Below are 13437 nucleotides of genomic sequence, written 5' to 3' on the forward strand. Positions count from 1 at the left end.
AGTAATACTACCCCAAAAGTAGTCAAGCTGAAGTTCTATAAGAACCTCTTCTTGTCTAATAGTAAAAACATATGTGCCATTATGAAATCCTAAAAGTTCAGCTAGTTCACGGTGGTTATAACGGTAGTCAATACCAAACAACCTAAAAGTGATAAGTACTCTGTTAAGTCCTATTCCTCAGGTAGAGTCATAGGAAAGTGAGCTCAAAAACTCGAGGGTCAAGCTACGCTAAGAGCTAAATCGTCTACTCACAACCAAATTGTCCCAACCTAACTAGTTAAGCAAATACATAACACTATCTCTGATTCCTAGTTTAGTCATGCTAGATCTATCAAGGTAAATGGTCAGTTTCATCTCTCTCTGAGCAAGAATTTCAAAGCGCCGCCTCTGGGCTCTTATCTTGAAAGTGATATCCATAGTGTCTACTTGTTGCATCTCTAGTTAGTAAGATCAATTAGCTTATGCTATGTTAGCATGAAAGTAGACATAAATTAAGTTAGTAGTGCTCAATACAAAAGAATATACTGCGTAACACTCAGGGGGAAACTAAGAAAAATTAAAAATTAAAAATCTAAAATCCTAAAATTTAAAAATTTAAAAATTTGTTGGGTTACCTCCCACGCAGTGCTTCATTTAATGTCGGGAGCTCGACATTAATTATAAGTCTATTCTTGTGAAAGAGTGGACATCTCTTCTAATTTGTATCTGAAATAGTAATCCATATTTTCTATATTGTGATAATGCTTAAGGCACTACCCATTTACAATGAATGTCTATTTTGATTTACTTTTTATTTCTATGGCTCCACTTTGAAATACTTTCGTAACGTCGAAAGGGCCGGACCATCTAGAATGAAGTTTTCCTGGGAAAAGTTTCAGTCTAGAGTTAAAGAGAAGTACTACGTCTCCTTTATTGAACTCTTTCCTTGATATACGTTTATCATGCCACTATTTAGTTCTCTCTTTATGGATTCGGGCATTCTCATAGGCATCTAGTATAAGTTCTTCTAATTCATGGATATCTAAAATCATTTCTCGCCTGCGGCAATATAGTTCAAGTTGAGGGTCTTAATGGCCTAATAAGCTTTAGGTTCTAGTTCTACCGGCAGATGACATGATTTACCATAAACTAGTTTAAATGGTGTGGTTCCTATCGGAGTCTTGTAAGCTGTTCTATAAGCCCACAAAGCTTCATAAAGTTTTGAAGACCAATCTTTCTTAAAGGTTGTAACAGTTTTCTCTAATATTTTCTTAATTTCTTGATTAGAAATCTCTACTTGACCACTCCTTTGAGGGTGGTAAGGTGTCGCTACTCGGTGTCAGACTCCATATTTGAGCAGCAGTCTTTCAAAGATATTTGAATGAAATGGGGGTCACCGTCGCTAATTACAAGTCTCGACACACCGAATCTAGGAAAAAATTTATTTTAAAAGAGTTTAATCATTACTCGTGCATCATTTGTAGGAGAGGCTACAACCTCAATCCATTTTGATACGTAATCGACATCAACGAGTATGTATTTATTACCGAAAGAAGATGGGAAAAGACCCATAAAATTTATACCCCAAACATTAAAGACTTCTACTTCTAAGATACCTTTCAGTGGCATCTCATCGCGTATAGAGATATTTCCAGTACATTGGCACCGATCGCAATTTATAACCGCAATGTGGACATCTTTCCATAGATTAGGTCAAAAGAGGCCAAATTGTAAGATCTTTTCACAAGTCTTTGAAGTGTTTGATGCCCTCCATAAGGTGCAGAATGGCAATGAGATATGATATTGTCTACTTCTTCTTCGGGGACACATCGACGGGAGATACCATTGGCGCCTCTTTTCAAAAGAAGGGGCTCATCCCAATAGTAATGTTTTAGATTATGAAAGAATTTCTTCTTTTGTTGGTAGGTTAGTTCTGGTGAAAGTACTTTGGTTGCTAGGTAGTTGAAAAAATCAGCGTACGATGGTAATGTGGTTTTGGTATAAACTGCTTCCACAACTTCATTAGTTTTTGTATCATTATAAGTTAAAGAGCATTCGGTTATGTTATTTCCTAATTTGGCTACAAGTCAATCATATGGGAAATCGTCATTGATAGGCACCTGTTCAGGCTTCATATCCTCAATTATAGACAGGTGGTCAGCTACTACATTTTCGGTGCCTTTCTTGTCTTTAATTTCTAAGTCGAAATCATGTAGGAGCATAGTCCATTTTAAGAGTCTTGGTTTAGCGTCCTTATTACTTAATAAGTACCTAATTGCGGCGTGAAGTATAGACAATTATTTTTGATCCTACTAAGTAAGAACGAAATTTATCTGACGTGAACATGACGGCTAGGAGTTCTTTTTTTGTTGTGGCGTAGTTCATTTGCGCATGGTCTAAGGCTCTACTTGCGTAATAAATTGCATGAAGCCTTTTGTCTTTTCTTTGTCCTAAGACTGGGCCTACAGCATAGTCACTAGCATCACACATTATTTCAAACGGTCTACTCCATTCAGGTGGTTGCATAATAGGTGCGGTAATAAGAGCATTTTTCAAATGTTCGAACACTTCTAAGAATTTTTCATCGAAGAGAATTCAACGTCTTTCATTAATAATCCAGTTAGTGGTTTGGTTATTTTAGAGAAATCCTTAATGAATCATCGATAGAAATCGGCGTGTCCTAAAAAACTATGTATTTCTCTAACGGTTTTCGGAGGTTGAAGGTTTTCTATGATTTATATTTTAGCTTTATCTACTTCAATACCTTTATCAGACACAATGTGCCCAGGTACGATTCCTTGTCGGACCATGAAATGGCATTTTTCCCAATTCAGTACAAGATTAACTTTCACGCATCTTTCAAGTATCATTTCTAGGTTCGATAAATATCCTTCAAAACTCTGTCCACAAACAGAAAAGTCATCCATAAATACTTCCCTTATATCGTCTATAAAATCAACAAAGATCGACATCATGCATCTTTGAAATGTTGCGGGAGCATTACATAGTCCAAATTGAATTCGTCGGTAGGCGAATGTACCATAAGGACATGTGAATATAGTCTTTTATGGGTCATCAGGGTGAATAGGAATTTGAAAAAAATCCCGAATAACCATCTAAATAGCAGAAGTGAGAATGTTTAGCCAATCGTTCAAGCATTTGATCGATAAAAGGTAGAGTAAAATGATCCTTACGAGTGACTTTATTTAATTTCATATAGTCAATGCACATTCTCCATCCAGTTTGAATACGTTTTGCTACTGATTCGCCCTTTTCGGTACTAACAACTGTAACACCTCCCTTTTTAGGCACGACATGCACTGGGCTGACCCATTGATTGTCGAATATATGGTATATAATTCCTGCTTCTAATAGCTTTTGTAACTCTCTTTTGACGACATCACTCATGATGGGATTGATTCTCCTCTAGTGTTCTTTATAGGTTTTGCAACCTTCTTTTAGCATAATGCGATGCATACATATATAGGGACTTATTCCTTTAAGATCTGAGATGTTATAACCTAGAGCTATAGGGTATTTTCTTAAGACATGTAGTAATTTCTCGGTTTCTATATATCCTAAGTCTGCATTGACTATTACCGGTCTTTCAAGCTCTATGTCTAGGAATTCATACCTTAAATCTTTGGGTAATGTTTTTAGTGCTACACATTCCCTTAAATCGTCATCTACGTATGGCTCATGCCAATTATCCTCTTCAAATATAGGAGGTGCTAGAATCTTCAGTACTTCAGTATACTTATATTGTTCCATCCCCATTTCTCTAATGCATTCGTCGATAACATTTAGGAAATAACATGAATCTTCTATAGCTGGTGCTTTTAAGAACTGTGATAGAATAAACTCAACTTTTTCTTCACCAACCTCAAAGGTTAGATTTCCTTTCTTCACATCTATGATAGCTCCAGTAGTGGAAAAAAGGGTCTTCCTAAAATGATAGGTATGTTGGAGTCCTCCTTTATGTCCATTATTATAAAGTCGGAGGGAATATAGAATTGACCTATATGAACGAGAACATTCTCTAGCATACCTAGTGGAAATTTAACAAAAGAGTCAGCTAGTTGAAGAGACATTCTCGTCGGTCTTACTTCTCCTAATTTGAGTTTTTCACATATGTATAAGGGCATTAAACTAACATTGTCTTCTAAGTCGCATAGAGCTTTGTCTATGACAAACTTTCCGATTATGCAAGGTATGGAAAAACTACATGGATATTTTAGCTTAGGAGGCATGTTATTTTGGATTATAGCGCCACACTCAATAGTAAGTGTAACAGTCTCATTATCCTAGAGCTTTTTCTTATTAGATAAGATATCTTTAAGGAACTTAGCATATGAGGACATTTTTGTAATAGCTTATGTAAAAGGTATAGTGATATTCATTTGTTTCAGAAGTTCTATGAATTTCTAAAATTGCCCTTCATTTTTAGACTTAGCAAGTCTTTGAGGATAAGGTATAGATGCTTTGTTTGGTGGCGGGGGCATATAAGGTTTTTCTTTCTCTACGGACTTTTCGTTTTTGTCTTCCTCTCCTTTATGCTTTTGTTCTTCTGGTTGATCATCGCTTGTTACTGTTTCAGTTGCTTTACCAGAGCTTTGATACATGGATGGATTTTGAAGTCTTGGGTTAACTGGTCCATCTAATTCTGTCCCACTTTGTAGTGTGATAGTGTTAGCATGACCTTTTGGATTTGGTTGAGGTTGACTAGGAAATGCTTCAGCTAGGGCTGCTGGAGCTGCTTGTTGTTGTTGGGCTACTTGAGAAATTTGGGTTTCTAACATTTTGTTATGGGTAGCCATATCATCAAGCTTACTCGACATCTATTTCATCAGCTCACTCGTGTGAGCATTTTGATTAGCGAAATATTTGTTTTGTTGAACTTAGACGTTCATAAAGTTTTCTATCATGAGTTCGAGATTTGACTTTCTAGGTGCTTGTGGAGCAGTGGGGGCTGCTTTCTGATAACCTGGAGGTACAACAGGTGCTAGGTTTGGTGCAAACAAAGCATTGTTGTTTTTATAAGAAAAGTTTGGATGATTTCTCCTGCCAGGATTGTAGATGTTGGAATATGGGTTTCCTTGGGCGTAGTTTACTTGGTCGGTAGGAATACCAGCCAATAATTGACATTCAGCATTAGTATGCCCAGGGGTTCCGCATAATTCACAGTTGGGTGCCACAACAGCTACAACAGTTGTCGGGGTTACGGTTAAGTTCTCAATCTTTTGAGTAAGAGCATCCACTTTAGCATTGATGTGGTCTATGCCATTGACTTCGTGCATTCCGTTCTTCGTAGTTGGTTTTACTGTAGAAGTTCTCTCACCTCCCCATTGGAAATGGTTTTGTACCATGTTTTCAATGAGTTGATAGGCGTCTTCATAAGGTTTGTCCATTAAAGCGCCGTCAGTTGCAACGTTTAAATTCATCTTAGTATTGTAAAGAAGACCATTATAGAAAGTATGGATAATCAACCATTGCTCAAGTCCATGGTGTGGAAAAAGTTTCATCATGTCCTTGTATCTCTCCTAAGCATTGAAAAGAGATTCATTGTCTTTCTTCCTAAATCCATTGATTTGGGCTCTTAGCATAGCAGTTTTGCTCGGTGGGACATATCGCGCTAAGAAAACTTTCTTTAACCCGTCCCATGTAGTGACAGAGTTGGATGGTAGAGATTGGAGCCAATCTCTAGCTCTATCTCTTAAAGAAAAAGGGAAAAGATGTAGTCTTATTGCTTCGGGGATGGCACCATTCTCTTTTATTGTGTCTGCATACTGCACAAACACTGATAAATGAAGGTTCAGATCATCTGTAGGACTACCAGAGAACTGGTTTTGTTGTACGATTGACAACAATGAAGGTTTTAATTCTAAATCGTTTCGTTTGATGGCAGGGGTAGCAACGATGTTGTGTGGTTCCTCCTACGTAGGAACAACATAATACTTGAGAGGACGGTTTTGTGGTCCCTCAACCATAACTAGTTCAGATTCAGATTTTGATTTTGGAAAAGGAAGATTATACTTAATTTGGAATTTTTGAATTTGGCGTTGTAAGTTAATAAAACGCTTGACTTTGTCAACTAGTTGTTCTAGCTCTTCGCCTTGTGAGAGAGTGCTTGGCATACAATTGACGATTTAGAAGGGTAAATAAAATAAAAGTTGCCTTAGTCTATACTGCGCAACAACAGAATCACAATATTGACTAAATTAGTCCCCGGAAACGACACCAAAAACTTGATCGCGCGGCTATATAAGTCTGTCAGATTACTAACTGCAAGTGCACAGTCTATCGCGTAGTTTTAAAAGATATCGAACCCACAGGGACTAATAATCAAACTAATGTTATCTATCGGTGCTATGTAAAGCTAATGCGAATGATTTCTTTGATTAAACGAATGAAAACTGAAACTAAATTTAACTTAGAAAATATGATAATAAAGAGAGAGAGAGAGAGAGAGAGAGAGAGAGAGAGAGAGAGAGAGAGAGAGAGAGACCGGAATGTGGATTTCGCGCACCTCAGGGACTGTGCAACAGATTGACTCAGACTTACGGTTAAATCGTGCTCAGTAGAAAATATTAGTTGAAAGACTAAACCTCACACTCCCGCGCTATTGAATAAAGGAACGCTCCCTAACCATGAGATTTTTCTCTCGCTCACCCATTTTAAATAAGAAACGTATTTTAAAAACTAAACAAGTCCTAATCGATGCCTAAAACACTCTCACCCTCTTTAGAATCGATGCCCCGTTCCTACTATCTGGTTCGACCCCACGCTCTCGCAGTGCCGACTCGAGCCTTAATTGATTCTCACTCTCGTGACAAATCATATTAATTTAACTTAGAAACAAAGACCAAAACAGAATTTAATAAAGACCTTAAACCAATTTCATTACTGAGTCCCGTCGGAAACGACGATCCTCACAAACCGGACTCAAAATGATTTAGCTAGACATGAACTTAATTGAAAACAACTTAAACATAGCAATTGTAGTTGAAAACAACATGCTTAAACAATTATAGAATGTGATCACAATAATAATAAAGTGGTATAATAAAGAACATGTAAATGCGGGACCGAAAGTAAAGCCAAAACTGGAATAAATTTCAGTTGTAACAGCAAGATTTTTGATCCAATAGTACAAGCAAATCCTAAGACTAATTCGTGATAATAACTCAATTGAGTGATTATCACTTGAAAATATAATTTGTGCTCAAACTAAACCGACAACGTTTCACCTATATCTTCAGGATATCGAAAAAAAGATACAAGAGCGTCTTATATAGAGGTACAACATTGTAAAACTTCTTCATTCATTTTCAAAGATAGTTGAGGAAAAGTAGGAAAGTGGGAAGGAGTGAGTCCAACCCACTTCCACGTATTCTATTTCTGAAGGCAAATGGCGGTCACCACAAGGCTCATGACGGTCGCCACAAGGCTCATGACCGCCATGAGCTTTAATGAAAGGGATGACGTGCTCTAGTGCCATGGTGGACGCCATAAGGCCGTGGCGAACTCCATGCACTAGAATGCTGCATTTTTGTACTTTTGTTCACAATTTCGCTCCCTTTTTCACTTCGTACACGCATATACATATGTTCCGTAATTAACAAGTACTTGAAACACGGACAGAACAAGACGTAACAGTGACAAAAGATAGTAAAATAAAGATAAATAACATGTGAAACGAGTCTAAAAACATGATGCATTTTCACGCTATCACTCGTATTATTATATTTCCTATGTCTGACTAATTGAAAACAAATGACATTTAAATATTTTTTAAAGTTCTACAAATAGTTTGATTTATGTGAAAAGGAAAATTCAAAAGAAAATAAAAGGAAGAAAACTATTGTAATAATGTTGATGATGAAAAGATGCAATTTAGTATTTGTCAAAACTATAGTTTTATATTTAAATATATTTTACAATTTATTTATAAAAATAAGATAAGTTGTATATAGTATCCGTTAAATCCTTCAATTTCGCCATGAGCAAGCTTTCGATATCAATCTTTTAGTTAAAGAAATAGATGATTTATAAGTTAAGCTATAATTAAATAATTATAATAATTCTGTGTTAATTATGGTTGTTTTAATAATTATTTTTTATTATGTGAATTAATTTGACAAATCAATTTCAAATATTTATTATATTATTTTTCTTATATTGCTCAGTTATTTATCCTTTTATAATTTTAAATTATAGACATGAAAATTATAGATTTTAAATATTTTTTCTTTTAAAATCAATAGTTTTTGAGATAATTTTGATAGAGCACATGATAGATTACGAAAAATTGTTGAAAGTCGCTTTAATATATTAGAAATAGATAAATTATTATATATTTATACACTTAAAGAATATTGTAATATATCAATATTTTAAATTATTTAAAAAAAATACCAAATTATCCTACTAAATTTCATGTTCATATATTTGTATCAAATTATATCATATAAATTACACTGCCAACTTATTAAATTATAAAAAAAGTTTTATAAATTTTTAAAATTAAAATTTAAAATTGTTCAATAGAATAAGAGTTATTTTTAAAATTGTTTAATAAATAAGATTTTTTTTTAGAATAAAAAAATTGTTTTCAATTCTATCTGATTTTGAAATTTTTTACTGCAGTTGAATATTTCTAATGTTGTCTTCAAACAGATTTTTATAGAATATAATAGAATGTCTCATAAAAATATTCTTTAAAATTTAAATTTAAGTGGTAGCCCAAAGCATAGTCAAGATAGACAACCACTTTAAGAACAAACTTTGTAAAATTTTTTTTACAAAAAGGAATAAATATTTATGAATGAAAAAAAAAGTTATGCGAGTTGGATTATGAAGACTTATTAAAGCAGATCTAAAACTTCAAAAAGTACTAATACAAAAATTTATAGATTATCTATAAAAAAAAAACTATATCAATAATGTGCGACAATCTTTCGATGCGTGAGTCAATTTTTTATAATTAAATTAATGTATCTTGACCTATTTAGAGGCTCTAATTTTTAATAATAAATATTATTGTAGTATCACACGTGTGTACAAAGTTAAAAATAAAATCAGAAGAGAATAATTGAAAGATCAAATAAATAAATAACATTGTGAATCTTTCTCATCTATATCCAAAGCAATAAAGGATAAAGTTTATAAATATTTAAAAATTAATAAAATATTATAAATATTTGTGTTATTATTCATTATACATAATACATAATTATAATAAGAGTTGTAATTTACAATCACTTTGTATTTTTAATCTATATATAAAATAATTTTTCACATAACATACGTGTTTTTAAAAATCATATTTAATACATGAAGAATAAAATGATTTTTTTATATTAGATGTAGATGATATTTCTTGCATATTTGCTATTGTTTTTGGAGATTGATATGCATGAATTTATGAATCACATATAATACATTCAAATGAAAGAGAATGAATTGCGAGTGATTTACCTATTACTTAAAATTGATTTAATTGATTTTTTTATTTAAATTTAAATTTAATGATATATCAATTTTTATTTTGGATAATGAACACATAGAAACATAGAGAAGGAAAAAGATCCTTTGATTTAAGGTTGTAATAGAATGAGCAAAAACTATACAATAGGAAAATACCAAACTACCCTTACAAAGATACAATAAAATAATATAATAATAATATTAATAATAATAATAATATCTAACATATTTTCTCAAACTCAAGATGCATTAGTAGAAAGCATCGAGAGTTTGTCAATCAAAAAATGAAAACGTTTAATAGAATGCGTCTTCGTAAACAAATCAGCAACCTGTAAAGGGGAGGAGACAGACGGTAGAGTAATTGTCTCATGCTGAAGATGATGACGAGTGAAGTGACAATCAATCTAAATGTATTTGATACGTCCATGAAAGACCGAGTTGTGAATAATTTGAATGACACTTTTGTTATCACAATACATGAGAGTTGGTCCAGAAAGAATAACACCTATATCATAAAGTAACCAACACAGTCAAACTATTTCAGTAGTGGTGGATGCCATAACAAGATACTCAACTTTTGTAAGACAATATCTTGTTTTTTACTCTTCCAAGATATAAGAGAGTCTCCAAGAAAGATACACAACCATGTGGTGGACTTATGATTTGTGGGGTCGCCAGCCCAATCAACATTAGAGTAAGCACGTAGTTCCAATGAGGACGATGAGGGAAAGAGAAGGATCTGAAACTGGGTTCTCCAAAGATAATGACATATGCGAAGAACGGGTGCCTAATGCATTGTAGTAGGAGAGACAACAAACTGACTAACAACATGAACAACATAAGCAATATCTGGTCTAGTAATTGTAAGGTACACTAGGCTGCCAACCAAAGTATGATATAAGGTGGGATCTGGAAGAGGAACACCATCAGATGGATCATATTTCACATTCAACTCAAGAGGACTATCTGCTACTCTAGTATCGGAAAGACGAGTATGTTCAAAAATGTTGGCAATATACTTGAATTGAGAGAGAAGATAACCTCTAGGAGAGTAAACAAGTTCAATGCCCAAGAAGTACTGAAGAGTGCCTAAGTCCTTCATCTCAAACTGTCTGGCTAACTATAATTTCAAATCATTAATTTCATCCCTATCATCACCTGTAATAATCATATCATCAACACATTATGAGATTAAAATACGACCATGATAAATGGTCTTGACAAACAAAGCATAACCATGATCACTAGAGCGAAAGCCAATAGATGTAATCATAGTGGTAAATTTCTCAAACCAAGCTCGTGGAGCTTGTTTCATACCATATAGAGATTTATTCAACTTACACACTTCCACTTGATTATGAGAAACATCTTGCGTGTGTACCATATAAACTTCCTCATGAAGATCACCCATTTAAAAATGCAATTTTTAACATCCATTTGAGAAATATGCCATTGATAAACAGGTGTAACTGCAATGATAATGTGTATAGTAGTCATCTTAGCAACATGAGCAAAAGATTCTTCATAATCCATGCCATATTGCTGAGAGAATCCCTTAGCAACAAGACAAGCTTTGTAGCGCGCAACTGACCCATCAAACTTAGTTTTGATCTTGTATATCCAACGAGACCCAATAACATGTTTTCTAGGAGGAAGAGTACTAATTCCCAAGTATCTGTTTTATGCAAAGCAGAAAGTCCATATATCATAGCCTGCTACCAAAGAGGGTCAAGAATAGTCTCTTTATAGGAAGAGGGCTCAGAAAAACTGTGGATAGAGGTTAGAAAAGAAGCAAAAGAAGTAGAGTAAGTGGAATAGACAAAATCAGGCAATTGAGTAAACTTACGGTCATGAGAGGGATAACGTGGAATCAGAGGATCAACAATCATAGGAGGTTCTTGGGTAGCCGTGAGGATAAAAGGGATGTCAATATCTAGAGTAGCAGTAATACCAGTCTTTTAATTCTAAAAATTACAATCACTAGAAGCATTATCATTATGACCAAAAGGATCAATATGGATGAGTTTTGAACTGCTAGTAAATGAGAATTGGAAGAGAGAGTAAAAAGGAATGTGTTCAAGGAAAACAACATGACGAGAAATATAAAATTTCTTTGCACCAGGATCATAACAATGATAACCCTTTTGACCATCCCCATAACCAAGAAAAACACATATAGCATAACGAGAAGATAACTTACTACGTTCTACTTGTGGGCGAAGAACAAAACAAGTAGAACCAAACACTTTCAAAGAGGAATAATCTGGGATATAATTATACAATTTTTCAAAGGGAGATAAACCTGATGTGACAGACGATGAGATTCTATTAATAACATGAACAACAGTAAGAACTGTTTCGCCCCAAAATTCACTAGGAACCGAAGCAGACAACAAAAAGGAACGAGCAATCTCAATAATATGACGGTGTTTCCTTTCAGTAACTCCATTTTGTTGAGGAGTATCAGTACAGGATGTTTTATGATTTGTACCATCAAAAGTAAGCAATTCATAGAATTTATTAGATGTATACTCACCACCTAAATCACAATGGAAGCACTTTATAACAACATTATGTTTAGTCTTAACCATAGCATGAAACATGCAGTAAATTTCAAAAAATTCAGAATGGTTTTTCATAAGACAAATCCAACAATAACGAGTATAGTCATGAATAAATGAAACATAATATCAAGGTCCGCCCTTAGTAAGAAGCGGTGATAAACCTCATACATCATAGTGAACTAGTTCTAACGGTGCATATGAAATGGAAATACTTTTAATAAATGGTAAAGCTGAAAATTTTAAAAAATTTACAACCACAACAATTTGAAATATCACTGGTTTGTAACTTTTCTAAAGTTCCAGTAGAAGTCAAAGACGTTAATCTAGAACTAGAGACATGTCCAAGATGGTAATGCATAAATAAAAACTAGAAAACGAAGAATTCAACTGAAAAGAGGATAATAAATTAGTTATGGAACTAGAGGTTGAGGTTAGAGTATCTAGAACACTTAACTCATCCAAAACATAAATCCCCCATTGTCTACGGCTTATCCCAATTAGCCTCCCTAAATGAGGATCCTGCACACAACAAGAAGTGGAAGAAAACATAACTGAGTAACCATAATCACACAATTGACTAACAAACGCAAGACTCAAAGTGAGGTTAGGAATATAATAAACATCAGAAAATGACAAATTAGGTGTGGAGACAGAACCGATGCCTGCTAATGCCATATGAGTGCCATCAGCAGTCATAACTAACATAAATGGTGTAGTATTCAAAGACACAAATGATTTAGCATCATATGACATATGGTGTGATGCTCCTGAGTCTATAATCCACATGGAAGGAGATATACCTGAAAAACAAGAAGAGTTCAAACCTTTAACAGAGGAGGAATACATGGCACGTCACTTAGTGGCAAGAAGCTTTTGGAGCTGCTCTATAATATTAGATATTTGAGAAGTAGTCTCAGATGGATATACATGATAAGTACTAGAGCCAATGGTAGTAGAAGCGATAAGAACAACATTGGATGATGAACTTTTGAAAAATTTCTTACTTGCTTTCAACCAGGGACATTATGCTTTCCAATGACCTTTCTCCTTACAAAAAAAACATTCATCAATACCAAGCCCAACCCAACCTTGAGATTTTCCTTTGTGAAATGGAGCAGCAAAAACAAATTAAGGAATGGAGAGAACTCCTTTATCTAGAATCAAATTAGAGGGAGACTTGAGTCTGATTTCTTCTGCCAACAATTTATTAAAAAATGAATCGGTACCAGGAAGAGGATTACGATACTGAATATCCCCACGAAGGTCCTCAAAATCATACCTAAGTGTCATCAGAAATCGAACCAACTGTTGCTCTTCTCTTTGTCAGTGTATGCTTTGACAACTTTGAATTCAGTTGATTCTATAAGAGTCAATTGATCCCATAAATTAGTCATTGCTGAATAGAATT

General features: G+C 34.2%; 1 protein-coding gene across 1 annotated transcript; it reads right to left on the reverse strand.

The window, feature by feature from the left end:
- Positions 1–4877: 4877 nt before the first annotated feature.
- Positions 4878–5420, reverse strand: LOC127130612 (uncharacterized). Its single transcript, XM_051059589.1, has one exon. It carries the CDS (start codon positions 5418–5420, stop codon positions 4878–4880), a length of 543 nt encoding a protein of 180 aa, XP_050915546.1.
- Positions 5421–13437: the final 8017 nt, after the last annotated feature.

Source organism: Lathyrus oleraceus, chromosome 3 (assembly GCF_024323335.1).
Source record: "Lathyrus oleraceus cultivar Zhongwan6 chromosome 3, CAAS_Psat_ZW6_1.0, whole genome shotgun sequence".
Taxonomy (NCBI): domain Eukaryota; kingdom Viridiplantae; phylum Streptophyta; class Magnoliopsida; order Fabales; family Fabaceae; genus Lathyrus; species Lathyrus oleraceus.